General features: G+C 41.4%; 3 protein-coding genes across 3 annotated transcripts in view; 1 reads left to right on the top strand and 2 right to left on the bottom strand.

Annotated features, from left to right (window-relative positions):
* Window positions 1–104: 104 nt before the first annotated feature.
* Window positions 105–4,067, bottom strand: LOC117441005 (probable G-protein coupled receptor 82; the record flags this gene model as incomplete). Its single annotated transcript, XM_034077201.1, has 4 exons — window positions 4,063–4,067; window positions 3,907–3,950; window positions 2,140–2,414; window positions 105–515 (listed from the first exon to the last, which is right to left on the bottom strand). Coding segments are annotated over exons 1-4 (735 nt in total), but the record flags the coding sequence as incomplete, so codon positions are not given.
* Window positions 4,068–8,935: 4,868 nt separating this feature from the next.
* On the bottom strand, window positions 8,936–15,557 carry LOC117441006 (probable G-protein coupled receptor 34). The gene is made up of 3 exons (XM_034077202.2): window positions 15,365–15,557; window positions 13,171–13,717; window positions 8,936–10,041 (listed from the first exon to the last, which is right to left on the bottom strand). Exons 2-3 carry the CDS (start codon window positions 13,692–13,694, stop codon window positions 9,492–9,494), a joined length of 1,074 nt encoding a protein of 357 aa, XP_033933093.1. The 5' UTR covers window positions 13,695–13,717; window positions 15,365–15,557; the 3' UTR covers window positions 8,936–9,491.
* A 49-nt stretch (window positions 15,558–15,606) lies between these two features.
* Window positions 15,607–22,877, top strand: part of LOC117441004 (peripheral plasma membrane protein CASK-like) — a 19,634-nt gene continuing 12,363 nt past the window's right edge. Inside the window, exons 1-4 of the mRNA XM_071202146.1 lie at window positions 15,607–15,729; window positions 16,989–17,091; window positions 19,831–20,006; window positions 22,871–22,877. The exon at window positions 22,871–22,877 is cut by the window's right edge and continues 116 nt beyond it. Of these exons, the coding sequence (XP_071058247.1) occupies window positions 15,607–15,729; window positions 16,989–17,091; window positions 19,831–20,006; window positions 22,871–22,877 (409 nt within the window). The remainder of the gene's footprint in view (window positions 15,730–16,988; window positions 17,092–19,830; window positions 20,007–22,870) is intronic.

Raw genomic sequence — 22,877 nt, 5'->3', positions numbered from 1 at the left:
ACACGAAACACCAGTATTTTGACATAAGACAGACTTCCCCTACTAATTGTGCCTTTTTGAAGACGTTACTTTAGAGTAGGATACTGAATATGCCTCACACTCACCTGTATGACCACGATGTTTCGTAGCACCCTCCCCAGCAGACTTTGGGACGTAGTGACGTTCGTGCTTTTCCGTGATCGCCCAATATGCCTCAGAACCATCATATAAGACATCAGAACCAGCAGGTAGAAGAGGAAGAACAGAGTAATCACGATCACGGCCAAACCAGCAGAAAGTCTTCCTCCGATCTCCACCGTTGGGCTGTAGCAAACCTCCGTACATCCAACACCAGCTTTTTTCACGCTCACCGCTTCCTTCACGGAGTAAATAACGGTGACGGGTACCACGCATCCGATAGCCACCGACCACACGACGATGCAAACTCTGTTGGCGAAGGACGTTCTCTTGAGGCGGGCGAAGAAACCGTGAGGAAGAAAGGCGACGCACCGGTTGGGTCTGGAGGCGTGGGTGTGCTGGAAGAGGAAAAGAAAGACAAGTGTTAGATGCTTTACAATAATGAAAGACATTAAGAGTAATTAAGTCTACTTGTGTGCCAGCTGTGTGAACCTGGAAATGTTGGCATTATAGTCTGTCAGGGATGGGCTGCATGCGGCCCCCACCTCCTCTTTTTGCGGCCCTCAGATTAATTTATAAACAACGTAATTCATTTTTTTTTAAAAAACATTATTTTTTATTTTTGTACTGAGGAACAGCCGAGTGCGGGCTGACGGGTGTCTGTGTGGACACTCCCCTTGTTGTGCGTCAGCAGTGCTACAAGTGTTTCAGGTTCAAGTGAGACAGCTAACGTCTGGGTAGTCTTCATGACTTCATGTGTATGTCATCTAATGGTTCATCTCAATACACACACATTTCCGTGCTTTCCAATAGTTTAAAATAGTTTTATTCCACTGTTAAATAACCTGTTCAATACAAACATGCCACTTGTAAACATTAAATACAATTTCTGTGAACTGATATTTGTTCAGTGAGTTTATGAGAGGATGTTCCCTGAGGGATTGTAAAATGTCAACGAAGATGTCAGACTTAGTATATTTGTTAATAATTACATACAACATATGGAATGTGGGTGCGTGTGTGTGTGGGTGTGTGTGTGTGTGAGGAATACCTCATTGTGAATGTGTAATATTAAGCTTTACATATACTGTATATTGATAAGAGAAGAAATAAGGGAACAGACAATTAACATTCCAATCACTGAAGAAGAAATCTTCAAGATACTTTAACGTGTGTGTGTGTGTGTGTGTGTGTGTGTGTGTGTGTGTGTGTGTGTGTGTGTGTGTGCCTGCCAAGTGAATCTGCGGCCCCCTGGTGACCAGTACATCAATTATGTGGCCCCCACCACCATCCAAGTTGCCCATCCCTGGTCTATGTGGACAGTAGTCTGAAAGTGGCTTGGCCGATTTGGACACTTTTGAAGTGGTTTTGAAGGATGACGAATCAATTTCTGACATTTGTAGGATCAAAAATGGCAGTTTTGAGTCCCCTAAAAACAAATCAAAATCCGCCCACCAGGAGTACAACTATGGCAACTTTCTTAATTTTTTTTCATTTTAACATTGGATATATATTGATTTAATAATAATAATAATATATTGGATTTATATAGCGCTTTTATAGTACCCAAAGACGCTTTACAATATGAGGGGGGGGGGGGGGGTAGATAGACTGGGGCAGGTAGACAACAGACTAAGAAAAACAACAAAAACAACAAAACACAGTGGCAGTCAGGAGGAGGTCGAAAATGAGTGGGGGGGTGTTTTACGGATAGAGAGAGGTGAAAAGATGGGTTTTGAGGCGGGACTGGAACAGAGTGAGGGACTCGGACTCACGGAGGTCTTGGGGGAGGGAGTTCCATTTGTTTAACGAATGCCTTTCTCTATAATGCAAATTGGATATTTGTATGACAACTTGTACAGATGTAATGGTGGAAACGGGAAGAACTGGTTCACACTGGTTCTGAACTGGTTCCGAACTGGTTCACACTGGTTCCGAACTGGTTCACACTGGTTCCGAACTGGTCCTGGACCTGGTTTGGTTGGAAAAGGGGTATAATAATAAATATTGATTTAGTCACACCTGTATGAGGGAGGCAAAGCGGCTCAGCGCCACCCAGGTGAGGATCATGATGCTGATGTAGATGTTGATGTGCAGAACCGGGGTGATGCCGTGAAGAACCAGCTGACACAGAGCGCTGCTCAGCGTCCAATCAGAGCCCCGCGCGTAGTAAGCGGCCAGGAAGGGAGTGGTGAGAGATAGAATCAGGTTGGAGATGCTCAGGTGAGACAGGTAGACGTGGGTGGGGGAGACGGTGGAGATACAGCGGAGAAACACCCACAAAGAGAGGATGTTCCCTGGGAGAGCGGTGAGGAAGAGGAAGGTGTAGGCAGAGGGGAGGAAGAAGAGGGTGGTGAAAGTGGGACAAAGGGAGAGAAAAGAGGAAGAGAGGGAGGAGTTATCCAGAGGGAAAGGCGACGAAATGTTCTCCATTTGATCTGAAGAGACACAACGTGACGGATGAGAAACACGTGGAGTATGTTTGTTAAAGCTCCCCTATCAAACGGGGTCTCTGATTGGCTGAAACACCAAACAGATCATTGCAGCATTACCCATAATCCCCTCTGTTTCAGCCCTGTTTCCAAAGTGCTGATTCTCTGTCTGTTACTTCAGATGAAAATAAGGAGCCCCTCCCCACGCCCCTCTGAGAGAGGTTTGGTTACAAAGAACTCAATGGAGCTCTAGAGGAGATTCAGGTGATAAGGGGGGGGGGACATGAAGAAGAGAGGACACATGTTGATGTAGAAGAGACAGGAAGAAGAGGGGACACATGTTGATGTAGAAGAGACATGAAGAAGAGGGGACACATGTTGATGTAGAAGAGACATGAAGAAGAGGGGACACATGTTGATGTAGAAGAGACAGGAAGAAGAGGGGACACATGTTGATGTAGAAGAGACATGGAGAAGAGGGGACACATGTTGATGTAGAAGAGACAGGAAGAAGAGGGGACACATGTTGATGTAGAAGAGACATGGAGAAGAGGGGACACATGGTGATGTAGAAGAGACATGAAGAAGAGGGGACACATGTTGATGTAGAAGAGACATGGAGAAGAGGGGACACATGTTGATGTAGAAGATACATGAAGAAGAGGGGACACATGTTGATGTAGACGAGACATGAAGAAGAGGGGACACATGTTGATGTAGAAGAGACATGAAGAAGAGGGGACACATGGTGATGTAGAAGAGACATGGAGAAGAGGGGACACATGTTGATGTAGAAGAGACATGAAGAAGAGGGGACACATGTTGATGTAGAAGAGACATGGAGAAGCGGGGACACATGTTGATGTAGAAGAGACATGGAGAAGAGGGGACACATGTTGATGTAGAAGAGACATGGAGAAGAGGGGACACATGTTTAAAGCATCGGAAAAAACTATTTTTCCGATGTTGTTTTTTTTTAACTTGAAATATCTTCTTTATTTTAATTTGATATGCCGAACAAACATAACTATTGTTAGGCAGATTCAGAAAGAGGAACATGTTGCATACAACTGACATATTTCAATCTAGAAATAATACCTTGAAACGTTTTAGAAATGCTCGGACGTTGGTCAAGCATCTATGTTGTCGATGAATTGTCTGAGACATTGTAAAAGCATCTTATCGATGTCTGTATGTTGAATTTAAATCCAAGCAATCTAAAATGTGTATTCAGATGTCAAATCAAAATGCTTAAAAAAACCCTCCGATTATTATTTGCATCTAAAACCCTTTGCTCCTGTCTTGTACCGTTAATCTGCCTCTCTATAAGCGAAGGTGCAATCATTCGTATACGTACCTCTAGCAGGAGCTCCGTCCAGGTCATTGGAGAGCAAGCGGCTTCTTCAAATGTTATATTCAGAACAGCTCTCCGGCTCCATGTGAATCTTCTCTCAGACTTCCTGCTTGTTAGGGTGCTTCAGGGTTCGTCTCATCAGCTGCTCTCATGTAGCACGACATGTTGGCGTCTCTCTCGCTATTTCAGGTTCCACTTCCTCAGTTACGCCGTGTGTTGATGAGAGATGTGGTTTAAGAGGTAGGTCAGGCTGAGGCGCGTGAGTATTTTAGTACATGAGATGTGTGGTGCAGCGCTGTATCAACAGCTGGTGACACTTTTTAAAGTACGAATAATGCATATCTTAGAGACGCCCTGTTTACTTCCCTGTAGTGTGTGATCTATTGGCTATAGCGCTCCATCACATTGTACTTGATAGGCTAAGGGGGCGGGACAGCTCTAAGCTTTTGACCAATCACAACAGAGCCGAACATACATACAACTGGACATCAGCAGGAGAGGACTCTTTAAAGTAGAGACACTACATACTGATATACACCTGAACATCAGCAGGAGAGGACTCTTTAAAGTAGAGACACTACATACTGATATACACCTGAACATCAGCAGGAGAGGACTCTTTAAAGTAGAGACACTACATGCTGATATACACCTGAACATCAGCAGGAGAGGACTCTTTAAAGTAGAGACACTACATACTGATATACACCTGAACATCAGCAGGAGAGGACTCTTTAAAGTAGAGACACTACATACTGATATACACCTGAACATCAGCAGGAGAGGACTCTTTAAAGTAGAGATACTACATAGCTGATATACACCTGAACATCAGCAGGAGAGGACTCTTTAAAGTAGAGACACTACATACTGATATACACCTGAACATCAGCAGGAGAGGACTCTTTAAAGTAGAGACACTACATACTGATATACACCTGAACATCAGCAGGAGAGGACTCTTTAAAGTAGAGACTACTACATACTGATATACACCTGAACATCAGCAGGAGAGGACTCTTTAAAGTAGAGACACTACATACTGATATACACCTGAACATCAGCAGGAGAGGACTCTTTAAAGTAGAGACACTACATACTGATATACACCTGAACATCAGCAGGAGAGGACTCTTTAAAGTAGAGACACTACATACTGATATACACCTGATCATCAGCAGGAGAGGACTCTTTAAAGTAGAGACACTACATACTGATATACACCCTGAACATCAGCAGGAGAGGACTCTTTAAAGTAGAGACACTACATACTGATATACACCTGAACATCAGCAGGAGAGGACTCTTTAAAGTAGAGACACTACATACTGATATACACCTGAACATCAGCAGGAGAGGACTCTTTAAAGTAGAGACACTACATACTGATATACACCTGAACATCAGCAGGAGAGGACTCTTTAAAGTAGAGACACTACATACTGATATACACCTGAACATCAGCAGGAGAGGACTCTTTAAAGTAGAGACACTACATACTGATATACACCTGAACATCATCAGGAGAGGACTCTTTAAAGTAGAGACACTACATACTGATATACACCTGAACATCAGCAGGAGAGGACTCTTTAAAGTAGAGACACTACATACTGATATACACCTGAACATCAGCAGGAGAGGACTCTTTAAAGTAGAGACACTACATACTGATATACACCTGAACATCAGCAGGAGAGGACTCTTTAAAGTAGAGACTCTACATACTGATATACACCTGAACATCAGCAGGAGAGGACTCTTTAAAGTAGAGACACTACATACTGATATACACCTGAACATCAGCAGGAGAGGACTCTTTAAAGTAGAGACACTACATACTGATATACACCTGAACATCAGCAGGAGAGGACTCTTTAAAGTAGAGACACTACATACTGATATACACCTGATCATCAGCAGGTGAGGACTCTTTAAAGTAGAGACACTACATACTGATATACACCTGAACATCAGCAGGAGAGGACTCTTTAAAGTAGAGACACTACATACTGATATACACCTGATCATCAGCAGGAGAGGACTCTTTAAAGTAGAGACACTACATACTGATATACACCTGAACATCAGCAGGAGAGGACTCTTTAAAGTAGAGACACTACATACTGATATACACCTGAACATCAGCAGGAGAGGACTCTTTAAAGTAGAGACACTACATACTGATATACACCTGAACATCAGCAGGAGAGGACTCTTTAAAGTAGAGACACTACATACTGATATACATCTGAACATCAGCAGGAGAGGACTCTTTAAAGTAGAGACACTACATACTGATATACACCTGAACATCAGCAGGAGAGGACTCTTTAAAGTAGAGACACTACATACTGATATACACCTGGACATCAGCAGGAGAGGACTCTTTAAAGGAGAGACACTACATACTGATATACACCTGGACATCAGCAGGAGAGGACTCTTTAAAGTAGAGACACTACATACTGATATACACCTGAACATCAGCAGGAGAGGACTCTTTAAAGTAGAGACACTACATACTGATACACACCTGAACATCAGCAGGAGAGGACTCTTTAAAGTAGAGACACTACATACTGATATACACCTGGACATCAGCAGGAGAGGACTCTTTAAAGTAGAGACACTACACACTGATATACACCTGGACATCAGCAGGAGAGGACTCTTTAAAGTAGAGTCACTACATACTGATATACACCTGGACATCAGCAGGAGAGGACTCTTTAAAGTAGAGACACTACATACTGATATACACCTGAACATGTATTTAAATGTGTGAATACATTTTAGGCTTCTCAGATACCCTCTTCTTTATTAAGGCAGAGGTCAAACTAACTAATACTGCAGTGTGGAAATACTCTTATATACACATTGCTAAGTACCTGTTCCTCCTCTAGATGGCGCTGTTGTTCTAGTTCTATTTTTGGAGCATATTCTCCTCCCTTCTGTCAAACTGCAGATAATGATTGACACACATGACACCAACTAGAATGACGTAGTAAATAAAAACAACCTGTCGTCACCCTCCTGAGTATGAAAGCATGTTCTTTACATATCAGAGGAGCTCCTGACTTTCACGCAGTGTGTTTTATGTTTCTGTCGGTGACGTCAGACGCTTTAATCCCAGTAAAAGCTCCTCTGGGTTTTCTGTGAGCTTGTGATCTTTGTAATTTGTCGTGAAAGTCCAGGCTTTGAAGTCGCCTGCAAATTATTTCCTTTCACATTTGCGTGAAGGAAAAATGTCACACATTATCTGCCGGGTTCGGTTGCTTTTATTCCAGCAGTACTTGATCTCAGATTCCGTAAAAATCATTTTCTTGGTGATCCCAATTTTATGATAGTGTCTTGTTCCACTAATGTACACAGTGGGAAATATGAAATTAACTTTACCTGCAACATAAGGTCCCTTTACTTCGATCCAGACTGAAATCGTTTTTGATGTATTGCCATGAAATATGGAGAAAATGAAGCATTGCACCACCAGCAGGTCACAGAGTTAAGCATTTGTTTTGCAGTTTGACACAATAAATATGGCATTTTTGTGACAAAATGACAGAATAGCTATACACGTTTGACTCATTTATCTCATACATATAGTTTATTCACTCAAAATGGTGATGTGAAGTCATGTGACCGTGCTGTAGTTCCTTTATAGCCCAACATTAGCCTCCTGTAGCTTAGCGGTGGTGACGTGAAGTCATGTGACCGTGCTGTTTCCTTTATAGCCCAACATTAGCCACCTTTAGCTTAGCGGTGGTAACATGAAGTCATGTGACCGTGCTGTAGTTTTTTTATAGCCCAATATTAGCCTCCTTTAGCTTAGCGGTGGAGACGTGAAGTCATGTGACCGTGCTGTAGTTCCTTTATAGCCCAACATTAGCCACCTTTAACTTAGCGGTGGTGACGTGAAGTCATGTGACCGTGCTGTTTCCTTTATAGCCCAACATTAGCCACCTTTAGCTTAGCGGTGGTAACATGAAGTCATGTGACCGTGCTGTAGTTTCTTTATAGCCCAACATTAGCCGCCTTTAGCTTAGCGGTGGTAACATGAAGTCATGTGACCATGCTGTAGTTCCTTTATAGCCCAACATTAGCCACCTTTAGCTTAGCGGTGGTGACGTGAACTCATGTGACCATGCTGTAGTTTCTTTATAGCCCAACATTAGCCGCCTTTAGCTTAGCGGTGGTGACGTTGTGAAGTCATGTGACCGTGCTGTAGTTCCTTTATAGCCCAACATTAGCCACCTTTAGCTTAGCGGTGGTGACGTGAACTCATGTGACCATGCTGTAGTTACTTTATAGCCCAACATTAGCCACCTTTAGCTTAGCGGTGGTGACGTGAAGTCATGTGACCGTGCTGTAGTTCCTTTATAGCCCAACATTAGCCACCTTTAGCTTAGCGGTGGTGACGTGAAGTCTTGTGACCGTGCTGTAGTTTCTTTATAGCCCAATATTAGCCACCTTTAGCTTAGCGGTGGAGACGTGAAGTCATGTGACCGTGCTGTAGTTTCTTTATAGCCCAATATTAGCCACCTTTAGCTTAGCAGTGGAGACGTGAAGTCATGTGACCGTGCTGTAGTTCCTTTATAGCCCAACATTAGCCACCTTTAGCTTAGCGGTGGTGACGTGAAGTCATGTGACCGTGCTGTAGTTCCTTTATAGCCCAACATTAGCCACCTTTAGCTTAGCGGTGGTGACGTGAAGTCTTGTGACCGTGCTGTAGTTTCTTTATAGCCCAATATTAGCCACCTTTAGCTTAGCGGTGGAGACGTGAAGTCATGTGACCGTGCTGTAGTTTCTTTATAGCCCAATATTAGCCACCTTTAGCTTAGCGGTGGTGACGTGAAGTCTTGTGACCGTGCTGTAGTTTCTTTATAGCCCAATATTAGCCACCTTTAGCTTAGCAGTGGAGACGTGAAGTCATGTGACCGTGCTGTAGTTCCTTTTATAGCAGGGGTGTCAAACTCAAATACACAGTGGGCCAAAATTAAAAAAAGGGTACTAGTGGAGGGCCGGACTGGTTCAATGTTTATTGCAAAACGTATTGAAATGAACTTATTGCACATATTAAAGCTGGAACTCACAAAGCTTAAATGATTGCCTATAAAAACAACATTAAACATTAAATAATCAGCTGCATTCATTTCTTATGAGTACATTTCTCCACAGGCCGACAACAGCTTCAACAAAACTATTCCCTCAGAGAGAAACAATACATGCCCTGTTGTCGTGAGAGAAAGTGCAGAAGGAAGCATCCATTGAACTCAGTGTGCTGCTCTGGGATGCTAGCTCAGACACTTGGCGTCTCATCTCGGGTGCAAGGTCATCAATGTTTGGGCTCAGGCTCTGAGCGGGGGAGACCCTCAGGATGGAGTGAAGGTGCAATATACCGGCGGGCCAGATCTAAAAGGAATTTGAAATTATCCTGCGGGCCGAAATTAAATCCACCACGGGCCTGATTTGGCCCCCGGGCCTCGAGTTTGACACATGTGCTTTATAGCCCAACATTAGCTACCTTTAGCTTGTTTATGTATTGAGGCCGCCCCCCGGATGCTATCTTGGTCTACTTTAATACGTCATCACTGGGTTGTCTCGTCCTTTAATTGGCTGCTTAAGTTTATGTTCACCTGTCCTCTCTCTGACCTAAAGTTCTCCACCGTGGAGCTGCTACCGCTAACCCCATTAGCATCTCGCACACAGAACACGCTGCTCACCAGGCGCAGAACCTCCTTCCTCACAGACGAAGACAACAGGAAGTACATGACGGGGTCCAGGCAGCTGTTCAGGGCCGAGAAAAGCAATGCCACCTCGTTAGCTTTATCTGCCACGTCCCTCCAGATACACGCCGTATCTGTGATCTGCGTTTTTATGTAGAAAACCCGGACGATGTGATATGGGACGAAGCAGACGGTGAAGAGGAAGAGGATGAAGAAGGACTTTCTGGCGGTGCGTTTGTATCGGGCCGCGTTGGGAAGGTCTGGTTTCTCCTTTGATCTCCTTTGGAGTTTGAGGGCGATCTTGGCGTAAGAAACCACCAGAGAGACAAAGACCAGCCAGAAGAGAACCAGCATGCAGATGTTGATGTAGGCTTTCCACTTCGCGTCGTGAAGAAGCTTGTAGTGGAAACATCTGGAGGCAGAAAACAGGGTCGAAATGAGTCAGGATAAATAATTGTATTGGCTGATAACTTGTCAAAAACATATCCCAGTCCTCAGCCTTCCAGCATATTCAATCCCTGACCTATTTACTTCAAAATCAGACGTTTATTTTAAAGACAGACCAAGATAAAAATATTTTTATAGTGTTATCAATCTGCAGACCACACTCGGGACGGACAGACGTGCAATAGATGTCGTGTGTAAATTGAAAAGATACTACATTTACTACATAGGTAGTCCAAATGCTTGTGTCTATGGTTAAGAAGCTGAATCCAGGTGGATGTCAACAATCCTCTGGGAATAACTACTTTTATTGGCTGATAACTTGTCGAAAAACATACTGCATTTCAGAGGAGAGTCCACAGCCAATCAGCGTCTTCAATCTCTGACTTAATTGCTTCACAACCAAGCGGGTTTTTTTAAAGACAGACCAAGATAAAGAATTGTTTATAGTGTTGCCAATCTGCAGACCGCACTGAAGCTGGTACATTTAAGTCTGTGCTTTTTACACTTTTATAAAATCCTTATTCCTAGTTTCTTAGGTATGTGTGCGAGGGTAAAGGTCGCACAGTTTAACATGTGTTCTACATTATACATTAAACAGGCATTGAGTTTCAGGAGACTGAAGCTGTGAAAGAGCCTGCACAACTTTACTGGATCGATACAAAACTAATACTTCATTACCGTAATTAAGTTCATTTTTCTGGTATCAGTACTTTACTCCACTACTTATTTTTCTGAATACTTTTTACTTCTCACATGTTGAACTCAAATACCTGTACTTTCTACTTCTCACATTTTTAACACAAATACCTGTACTTTCTACTTCTTACATGTTGAACACAAATACCTGTACTTTCTACTCCTTACATGTTGAACACAAATACCTGTACTTTCTACTTCTTACATGTTGAACTCAAATACCTGTACTTTCTACTTCTTACATGTTGAACTCAAATACCTGTACTTTCTACTTCTTACATGTTGAACTCAAATACCTGTACTTTCTACTTCTCACATGTTGAACTCAAATACCTGTACTTTCTACTTCTCACATGTTGAACTCAAATACCTGTACTTTCTACTTCTTACATGTTGAACTCAAATACCTGTACTTTCTACTTCTTACATGTTAGAACCCAAATACCTGTACTTTCTACTTCTCACATGTTGAACTCAAATACCTGTACTTTCTACTTCTCACATGTTGAACTCAAATACCTGTACTTTCTACTTCTCACATGTTGAACTCAAATACCTGTACTTTCTACTTCTTACATGTTGAACACAAATACCTGTACTTTCTACTTCTCACATGTTGAACTCAAATACCTGTACTTTCTACTTCTCACATGTTGAACTCAAATACCTGTACTTTCTACTTCTCACATGTTGAACTCAAATACCTGTACTTTCTACTTCTTACATGTTGAACACAAATACCTGTACTTTCTACTTCTCACATGTTGAACTCAAATACCTGTACTTTCTACTTCTCACATGTTGAACTCAAATACCTGTACTTTCTACTTCTTACATGTTGAACACAAATACCTGTACTTTCTACTTCTCACATGTTGAACTCAAATACCTGTACTTTCTACTTCTCACATGTTGAACTCAAATACCTGTACTTTCTACTTCTCACATGTTGAACTCAAATACCTGTACTTTCTACTTCTTACATGTTGAACTCAAATACCTGTACTTTCTACTTCTTACATGTTGAACTCAAATACCTGTACTTTCTACTTCTCACATGTTGAACTCAAATACCTGTACTTTCTACTTCTCACATGTTGAACTCAAATACCTGTACTTTCTACTTCTTACATGTTGAACACAAATACCTGTACTTTCTACTTCTCACATGTTGAACTCAAATACCTGTACTTTCTACTTCTCACATGTTGAACTCAAATACCTGTACTTTCTACTTCTCACATGTTGAACTCAAATACCTGTACTTTCTACTTCTTACATGTTGAACACAAATACCTGTACTTTCTACTTCTCACATGTTGAACTCAAATACCTGTACTTTCTACTTCTTACATGTTGAACTCAAATACCTGTACTTTCTACTTCTTACATGTTGAACTCAAATACCTGTACTTTCTACTTCTTACATGTTGAACTCAAATACCTGTACTTTCTACTTCTTACATGTTGAACTCAAATACCTGTACTTTCTACTTCTCACATGTTGAACTCAAATACCTGTACTTTCTACTTCTCACATGTTGAACTCAAATACCTGTACTTTCTACTTCTCACATGTTGAACTCAAATACCTGTACTTTCTACTTCTTACATGTTGAACTCAAATACCTGTACTTTCTACTTCTTACATGTTGAACTCAAATACCTGTACTTTCTACTTCTTACATGTTGAACTCAAATACCTGTACTTTCTACTTCTTACATGTTGAACCCAAATACCTGTACTTTCTACTTCTTACATGTTGAACCCAAATACCTGTACTTTCTACTTCTTACATGTTGAACACAAATACCTGTACTCTCTACTTCATACATTTCCCAAACAGCTGGTTCCTTTAGTCTGAATGTGTGTCTGGTGCGTGGTCATTATTCTTTAGAGTCACTGCGTGCCTATTGGTTGGAACACGATCCGTGTATCCATCACTTCCTGGTCTTCTCTAAAGAAGAGGGACCAATGGAAACGTTGTCATGTAGCCGTTGGTCAGCATGGAAACATTCATTAGCTAACAATGACATTATTGTTCTATTGATATAAAGGGAGGTCAGGTACTCTTTAAAACAGCTGCTAGCTATGGGTACTTTTTACTGAAGTACACTTCAAAGCCTCTTTACTTTGACTTGAGTAAAGAAGTTTAGTCAGTACTTCTACTTTCACCAGAGTATTTTTATACACGAGTATCTGTACCTCTACTTGAGTAAAGGATGTGTGTACTTCTACTTGAGTAAAGGATGTGTGTACTTCTACTTGAGTAAAGGATGTGTGTACTTCTACTTGAGTAAAGGATGTGTGTACTTCTACTTGAGTAAAGGATGTGTGTACTCTTGCCATCTCTGCTGCTTGGACCAATACAAAAGAAAGTAGAATTCTGTGACCCACCTGTCTTGCTCAGAGTGGTTTTTCGACACCATGAACACCGTGGTGAAAGTGAAGGCGATGATCCAAACCCCCGCACACAGAAACCAGCTCCCCCTGGTGGACCGCAGCCTTGACTGCACCCCCGTCCCTCTGTGGATCTTCAGGTACCGATCCACGCTGATCAGACCCAGCAAAGTGACGCTTATATACATGTTCATATAGAAAAAATTCCCTACTACTTTACACAGCGTGGGTCCAAGCGTCCACTCGTTCCCTCGGCTGTGATAAAAGATTCTGAACGGCAAACACACAACCAGCAACAGATCAGCGAACGCAACGTTTATGAGGAACACGCGCACAGAGTTCTTCTTGGAGCTCACGCAGAAGAAGACCCATAAAGCCACGAGGTTCCCAACGAGTCCCAGGATGAAGATTATAGAGTAGAGAACCGCCAAAGGGCTCTGAAGCGCCTTCGGATCCACACAGGACGCGTTGTCGGGATTCAGGGAACCGTTGGGAGTCTGGGAAGAGATGTTTGTGGTCATGGTGGCTTCTGTGATGGTCGTTCCTAGAAAATAAAGAAACAGAAATGCTTTATTGTGGGGGATATTTACGGAGTTACAGCAGCAAAGGGACAGTGCAGCTAAAATTAGACATTTAAGTACATTTGATTGTGTTGAAACTTTTATACTAAGCCACTTAAAGTGAGTGCAATACACCATGAAGATCAAACTCGGACAACGTAATGCTATGGGCTCAGAACAGGCTCATAATACACACATGCACACAGCAGGATTCAAACTTGTATTTCCGGATCCACACTTGTGTTGTTCAATGCACACACAAATGTATTCCGTTTCATATACATGTAAATAAAATCCAAATACAGAAAAAAGTTTTACATGTGTATTTTTGATCCTCACATATTAGTTTTCTGTTTAAATCCCTGAACCTGCAACACAACCCGCTTTCTGTGCACGGATCGCTGTGCATTCGTGTGTGGGTTTTTCCCTGACGGTCAGCCGATTCGTACTTGTAATTTGTTCTATCTATAGCCAATCAGATGTCTCCTCCATTCTAAACCAATCACATGAGCGCACCCCCATGTAAAACTTTTTTCTGTATTTGGATTTTATTTACATGTATATGAAACGGAATACATTTGTGTGTGCATTGAACAACACAAGTGTGGATCTGGAAATACAAGTGTGAATCCTTCCCCATATGATCCTGCAAGTACATTTGCTTCAAAGCCATATTACTTTGAAGTGCTGGTTTATTAGTCTCAATGTACCTAAATATAGTAAAGTGCTACACGTTTGATCTATTACGTCTAATAGCCAAGGTGCAGCTAAACAAAGAGAAAAACATGTGCAATACTTTATTTGAGGTTTTGTGACAGTTGCTCAATACACACATAATATATTAATAATAAAATAAAATGAGTTAAATCATTTGAATTAAATTATATAAATAAAAGAAATATAATAATAATTCTAGTATATGTCTAAAATAATAATAATACAATTATCATGAAATATTATAAAAGTATTACTTTAATTATATTATTAATACATTATTTACTATGATTATTAGGTTAAATAAAAATCGTGATAATGCATTATTTTAATTATTATTATTATAGTAGAAATAAAAGACGGTTTACAAGCAAATAAAGAAAATAACATACATTTAGAAAGTCCTAAGTGGAGGAAGTAGGAGAAGACGGGTAGAGGATATAACAGAAATATACTACATACACAGTTATGTTTCAAATAAGTGAGAGTTCAAATGGAAAATAAAGATTAAAATATTGATTTAAAATGCAGAAAAAAAATGCAGCAAAGTCCCAATACATTTTAAAAATAAAATAAAGACTACGTCGATCAAAACACCTGGCAAGGAAATGGATTATTATACATTCAATAAACGTTAAAACATCAATGCTAAAAGGACTTTAAGGTCTGTATAGGCTGACATAGATTAGCCATCACAGAAAGCGTGTAGTAATCCAACACACAGATAACTCTGAGTATCTGTGCATGTGATGCTATCTTGGAGTTATGTAAAACAGATGAGTTTGCATGCATTTCGCAGAAGTTCTGCAGAATCATTCCATCAGAAACAGAAATACAACCCGCAGCAGGAAGCCCTTATCTCGCAGCCTGAGCAACAAGATACAAACATGTTGCTGATGTGTAAGCGACGTACTCACCTAATCATCGAAGTCCATTAAAACACGTTCTTTCTTCTTGCACTTCTTCCCGTCTTTCCCGAGTTTACCCCCTCGAGTTTAATCCATCTGAAGAACTCTCCAACATGTCCTCGTAAAGTTCACGATGCTTCCCGTCTGTCATCGCGTGCAGAACTCTGTGTTTCATCCAACTCCTTTTGTTTCCTCTCTGTGAGCAAACCTCCCCCGCAGCGCCGAGGACAGAAATACCAAGCGTTTCTAAAATGCAACGTGTGGTTTATGTACGGAGGAAAGTTAAAGCTGTGGTCAGCCCGCCTCTTTCTGCCGAATTCAGATTGAGACAGAAAGACAGGGAGGGGTTTGAGCAGATCACAGAGCATCCGCTGGTGATCTAAAAACACAATCAGTGGGGGGAAGTATCTACCTTTCAGCAGCGTGCAGTTATCACGCTCCACATACGCTGCGACTCTGACGACACTGAAGTCCAGGCTGACGACGCTTCTGTTTGCCGTTGCTTTTAATTGAACTATTCACATCTCACGCTGCACTGTTCCTTTTGTTATTCATGTTTTATGATCTTTGCTTGTTAGTGTTTTTAAGGCCATTTTATAATATGTTTCTTAATATCTTTCATGTTTGTGAAGCACTTTGAATTGCCTTGTGTTGAAAGGTGCTATATACATAAACTCGCCTTGCCTTATATTGACTTCCATTAGTTCAGATAACACGTCATATTTATGTTTGAGGAGTTTAAAGAGAGACTTGGTTGTTGGTTGAAGAGGCCCTATTGTGCTCGTGTGGGTTTGCCTCTCCTGGTGCGTGTTATATAGGTTTCAGTGCATGTAAATGGGCTGCAAAAGCTACAATCCCTGTTTTCCCTCGAGGGGGGAGTTTGTGGACTCCTTTGTTTACTTCCTGAACAAAGTGACATCACTACAGAACACTCACACTCCTATTGGCTAGCGCTCCAACACATTGTACCTGATAGGCTAAGGGGCGGGACATCTCTGAGCGGTTCTCCAATCACAACAGAGCCAGCCAGCTAACCAATCAGAGCAGACTGGGCTCTGGTTTCAGACAGAGGGTGAAAAGAGGTGCTGCAGCACAGGCAGTATGAGAACAATAAAGAGCTTTTTGAACATGAAAGCGTGAAGACATGTCAATGGTCGATCTGAACAAAATAATAATGAGAAAAATGGCTTCTTTAATTGAGTTGCTTCACCCGGGGTTGCAGTTATTAAACCATCCTTCAGTACAAATGTGACATTGTGGGACTTTCTTCCAACCCTAGGCTAGAAGCGTGTTCTGCTTAAATTACATTTGCAAGTCGATTAGTTTTTCCTCAAGGAATCCCTGTATTTCTTCCAGTTTCTGTCGTGCAGATAAAACATCTTGTTCAGAAGCAAATCTTGTATGAAATCAGCAAATGATATCTAAAACCAACTGAAGACCTGAATGTGAATCTGTCCTCTCTGATCCTCCTCCTGTGCGAGGTCGTGGTTTTGGGAGTGTCTTTCACATGTGTGTTATTTATAGGAGGGTGTCTCTCTCTAATCAGGACTAACACGCTTTACATCTCTCTCCCTCTCTCCCTCTCCCTCTCCCTCTCCCTCTCTCTCTCTCTCTCTCTCTCTCTGCTTCTCAGCCTCACTGCGTGCTGCTCGCCTCCAAAGAGAACTCGGCTCCGGTGAAACTCGGAGGATTCGGAGTCGCCATCCAGCTGGGAGAGTCTGGGCTGGTGGCTGGAGGTACAGGACACACACCTGCACACACACACCTGCACACACACATCTGCACACACATCTGCACACACATCTGCACACACATCTGAACACACACCTGCACACACACACCTGCACACACATCTGCACACATACATTAATTGCGTTTATATATACATTTTTCTTATTACATTTTTGTTTTTGATTATTTCATTAATCAGGGAAAGTGTACATTAATAAGAGTTAGCCAATATAATATTTGTTAACTCTAGTCCATTGAAATGTTGTTAAGAATCACGCAAAAAACTAAAATAAACGTTAATTAAAATCTATAAAAACATGCAGTATAGAGGCTCAACATACAGGACATACATGCCCACAATAAAGACCTATGAAGAACCAGCACGTCTGGCCTTTCTGTGTGACTCGCCAGTGAAGCCTCAAAAGGAGCTAACCGCTCTGAGGCCAAAAAACCCTGACATTTGTTCATTAAACAATTAAAATAGAGGCGTGAGAAAAAGCTCAGTTTGAGTGAGTAAAAGTCCCAGTGTTGGTTAGCCTCATAAACACATTGCTGTTTTTATTGACCAATCAAATTAAAGTACAGACTCCAAAAAGTGCAGTAATCAAAACGTGTCGGGAGACAAACAAGTCAATTAAAGACCTTCATATATGTGTGTGTATTCCTTCGAGAAATCTACAGCTGCGATGATTCATTCAAACTATCGATTCTCTTCCCGTTGCCCATTACAAACCAGAACATGACATTTGAGATGTAAACCTTGATGTGACTCACGTTATGAAGGAGAAGGAAATCCACCTTTAGTTTCTCTCTGGTTTTTAACAATGCATTCATAAAAAGGGAACAGATATTCTCCAAGTGCAGCAGAAACACTTCCTGATTCTCCAACGTCAGCTCTTTAACCTTATTTAGTAAACACTTTCAACAAATATGCAGCCCAAAACGCTTCACATACAGACTTACAGATGCCATGATAATATGTTGGGAGAAAGAGCAACATTTAAGAAGACGTGTGCAAGGCTTAAAGGTGGGGTAGGTAATTCACTTCAGAAACACTTGTTATATTCCATGGAATGCTCTTAACATCCCGATAGCAATGAATATATTAAATGCTTTGACAATAAATACATAAAAAAATATCATCAGTGGAAGCCGTGGCGCTGTAAAAAGCACGACCAATCATCTGAGCCGGCTAAAGTAACTGGATGGCCTACCTGCCTGTCAGCCTTCCATCGGGGCACACACTTATCTCGTGCCCTCATTGGTCATGTGCGCGTTCGTGTGTGTTGGAGGAGGGGCTCTGTGAGGAAGTCTGAAGGAAGGGGCCGATCTGTTCCGGTTGCATACTTTCAAATTCTAGCGAACTCGAGCTGGTTTCTCCATTCTTACCCCACCTTTAAATCTGCACTAAAATGTCAATAAATACACTAAAGATAAGGGAGTAAAGCTAAGATATAATACCGTCACAAGGACCGATACACGAAAACATTCCTGCAATAACTTTATACAACAAATCTCCTCACACTGTACATTTTACATTTATGTTCAATTGAATATTAAATATTCCATTCCTTACACACTTAATGTTTATATAATACCCTGCTTTATATTTTGTTACTGTAAATTTGTATTTAAAAATGTATATTGATTTTTTTTTGTAATGCTATTTTATTTCTATTTGAGATGTTTACATTTTGGAATGTACTGCTTTCAGACGTAGTTAATTATGAAGTTATTACCCTATCTGATAATATTCCAATGCAGAGGCAATAATGTAATATAATACATTATTTTATATATATGTATATTTATGTAGTCTTAAAGTTACAACCGGCCCTTTGAGTGCAACCATAATGTTGATGTGGCCCGCGATCAGAGATGTCAAAAGTACACACATCCTTTACTCAAGTAGAAGTACAGATACTCGTGTTTAAAAATACTCTGGTGAAAGTAGAAGTACTGACTAAACTTCTTTACTCAAGTAAAAGTAAAGAGGCTTTGAAGTGTACTTCAGTAGAAAGTACCCATAGCTAGCAGCTGTTTTAAAGAGTACCTGACCTCCCTTTATATCAATAGAACAATAATGTCATTGTTAGCTAATGAATGTTTCCATGCTGAACAACGGCAACATGACAACGTTTCCATTGGTCCCTCTTCTTTAGAGAAGACCAGGAAGTGATGGATACACGGATCGTGTTCCAACCAATAGGCACGCAGTGACTCTAAAGAATAATAATCACGCACCAACACACATTCAGACTAAAGGAACCAGCTGTTTGGAACATGAGAGAAGTAGAAAGTACAGATATTTGAGTTCAATATGAGAGAAGTAGAAAGTACAGGTATTTGAGTTCAACATGTAAGAAGTAGAAAGTACAGGTATTTGAGTTCAACATGTAAGAAGTAGAAAGTACAGGTATTTGTGTTCAACATGTAAGAAGTAGAAAGTACAGGTATTTGAGTTCAACATGTAAGAAGTAGAAAGTACAGGTATTTGAGTTCAACATGTAAGAAGTAGAAAGTACAGGTATTTGAGTTCAACATGGAAGAAGTCAAAGTAAAAAGTCGTCAGAAAAATAAGTAGTGGAGTAAAGTACTCATATAAAAAAAATGTACTTAAGTACAGTAACAAAATATTTGTACTCCACTACCTACCACCTCAGTTTGACCCCCCTGCTCTATATGAATACGCTGGGATCACCTGACATTTATAAATATTAAATCCCCCCTCCTCTGTGCTGCAGGTCGGGTGGGGACCCCTCACTTCATGGCCCCCGAGGTGGTGAAGAGGGAGCCCTACGGGAAGCCTGTGGATGTGTGGGGGTGCGGAGTCATCTGCTTCATCCTGCTCTCTGGCTGCCTGCCTTTCTACGGCACCAAGGAGAGGCTGTTCGAGGTCATATGCAGAGGAAAATACAAGGTCAGAGGCCAACAGGTAGTGCTTTAGTCAAGACCACATGGACAGAAAACCAGTTATGACCAAGACTGGAGTGAAACAAGACCGAGACAAGACTTTAAGAGGTTGAGACTAAGTCAAGACCAAGTCATGACCAATACTTTAAGAGGTTGAGACCAAGTCAAGACCAAGACTTTAAGAGATCGAGACCAAGTCAAGACCAAGAATTTAAGAGGTCGAAACCAAGTCAAGACCTTAAGAGATCGAGACCAAGTCAAGACCAAGACTTTAATAGATCGATACCAAGTCAAGACCAAGACTTTAAGAGGTCAAGACCAAGTCAAGACCATGACCAAGACTTTAAAAGACTTTAAAAGACTGAGACCTAGTCAAGACCAAGACTTTAAAAGACCGAGACCTAGTCAAGACCAATACTTTAAGAGGTCAAGACCAAGACTTTAAGAGACCGAGTCCTAGTCAAGACCAAAGACTTTAAGAGATCGAGACCTAGTCGAGACCAAGACTTTAAGAGGTCAAGACCGAGTCAAGACCATGACCAAGACTTTAAGAGGTCAAGACAAAGTCAAGACCAAGACTTTAAAAGACCGAGGCCTAGTCAAGACCAAGACCTTAAGAGGTCAAGACCAAGACTTTAAAAGACCGAGGCCTAGTCAAGACCAAGACCTTAAGAGTTCAAGACCAAGACTTTAAGAGGTCGAGAACAAGTCAAGACCAAGACTTTAAGAGATTGAGACTAAGTCAAGACCAAGACTTTAAGAGATTGAGACTAAGTCAAGACCAAGACTTTAAGAGATTGAGACTAAGTCAAGACCAAGACTTTAAGAGATTGAGACGAAGACTTTAAGAGGTCGAGACCAAGTCACGTCCAAGATTTTAAGAGATTGAGACCAAGTCAAGACCAGGTCAAGACCAAGACTTTTAGAGGTCGAGACCGAATCAAGACCAAGCCAAAGTCAGGGCGAGACTGAATCAAGACCAGAACCAGACTAGTGTGAATCACTACATAATACACTTACATTAACAACTCTTATTAATCCCGGTACCGGATAATTGTTATTTGTTCCGAATCGTAACCGGATCCTGGTATTAAACCCTAATCACATCCTCAGCCACAGCCGTGGTCTTGTCCAGGCTTGACATCAAATCTCGAGTCCTATAGGACTGAGACAAGACCAAGACCTTTAAAAAGTCTGGTCTCAAATACTACAACACTAGCAACAGAGAACCAAAAAAACTGCAGGAAATGTACGGTTTTTATGTATTTAACCAGGAAAAGCCTCATTTAAATATAAAATCTTCTTAACAGGAGTTTCCCGGCAATGACCGGGAGTAGCTCATTAAGCAACGTATCAGATAACAGTTACAGACGGTAACATGTATACCAAAAAACAAGACTTATGTCATAAAATGTCCAATAAAATATACAATTAGCATAATAAGTTACAGTACAATGTCTCAATTTCACCACATCATATAGCATTATTAGAGACTGATAGCAACAGTAGGAAACTGTAGCTTTAAGCTTTTTTCAGAGGCATGATTTCATGTAGTCATGAGGAGTAAAGGCCCTGACACACCAAGCAGTCACCAGAGGACTAGCCGACGCTGAAGTCGGCTGTTGCCTGGCCGTGTTCTCCTGCGTTTTGGCCATGTGTCGCACGGGAACACACCGCACCGACTTCAGTGCGTGAGTGGCAATAACTCTCCTTACCAGCAGGCGGCGGTAGTGTGTATTCGTCATTCAAAAGAGGCAACAACCGGAAGACAGAGAAGAAGAAGAGTATCTTTTCTCCGTAATATCATACAGAGCTGGCCTCTCCTGGATCAAGGTGATGAGCACATCTTCGTTTGCATCATTCCAGATCGCCATGATGAGATGAAAATGAATAGCAGTCTGTGTGTGCCTTCTTAAATCGTTTGTTTACGTCCCTCACTTCCGCTTCGCTTCTCATGCACTGATTTGCTAGCTGAACAGCCAATCAGAGTGATTATTTGGTCCGACTGCCAGACCCGATGCATGGCCGATTCAACATGTTGAATCGGCCATGCATCGGGTCTGGCAGTCCAAATAAGGCGTGTCACGATCGACGGTGCGGGACACACCAACCTGACTACGGCGCCGCGAATGCCCGACAGCCTCTGACGGCCTCTGACTCCCAACATCGGGTTGGTGTGTCAGGGCCTTTAGGCCTTAAGATTTGAACCAAATGAACCTCATGTTGCTTTCAGTTCAACAGTATTTAAAGAGTGAGACATTGAGATGATGCACGCACATAAAACACCAGACTTAAAGAGTTACAGCAACAATTCTCCTTCACGCAACAAAAGAAAAGCCAGACGTGTTTTATGAGTTTAAATGTTGTGGTTGGAGACCCAACCCTAAAAGCATCAGCCCACACTTTAACTGGATTGTATTCCCATTATGTCCTACGGCTCAGTCACGGCACTGTTAAAAGAATATCCTGTACTATAAGCTAAGCTCTTAAATATCCCCTAGTCTACTCTTCTCCAACAATATATCACAGGACTGAGATATATACAGAACATGTCTCTGATTGTCTGAACCGGCAGCATCCCATAAGAGGATAAGAGGGGATTTTGCATAATAGGGAACCTTTTAAGGTGTGTATATATGATCTGGATACATGCTTAATACAAGTCAAATAGTGCAAAGAGACATGGCTTTTCATTAAACATAAAACAAACTCCCACTATAGTCCAACTTAGTCCAAAAAAAAAAAAAAAAAAAACTGTCCCGTTTGAAATACCATTTTTGCCGTAGTTTCTCTGTAAAATGAAGCTTTCTGCCGTGTGTGTGTGTGTGTGTGTGTGTGTGTGCGTGTGCGTGTGCGTGCGTGTATGCGCAGTTGAATC

Source organism: Pseudochaenichthys georgianus, unplaced genomic scaffold (assembly GCF_902827115.2).
Source record: "Pseudochaenichthys georgianus unplaced genomic scaffold, fPseGeo1.2 scaffold_1393_arrow_ctg1, whole genome shotgun sequence".
In the NCBI taxonomy this organism is placed as follows: Eukaryota; Metazoa; Chordata; class Actinopteri; order Perciformes; family Channichthyidae; genus Pseudochaenichthys; species Pseudochaenichthys georgianus.
The sequence above is the reverse complement of the archived record's forward strand: the minus strand, read 5'-3'. Positions and strand labels throughout refer to the sequence as shown.

Excerpts from the sequence above, each read along its gene's own strand:
- LOC117441006 (XM_034077202.2), bottom strand. The coding sequence starts at position 13,694 with ATGACCACAAACATCTCTTCCCAGACTCCCAACGGTTCCCTGAATCCC. Across the intron at positions 10,042-13,170 it reads AACCACTCTGAGCAAGACAG|ATGTTTCCACTACAAGCTTC; the intron begins GTGGGTCACAGA and ends TTCTGCCTCCAG.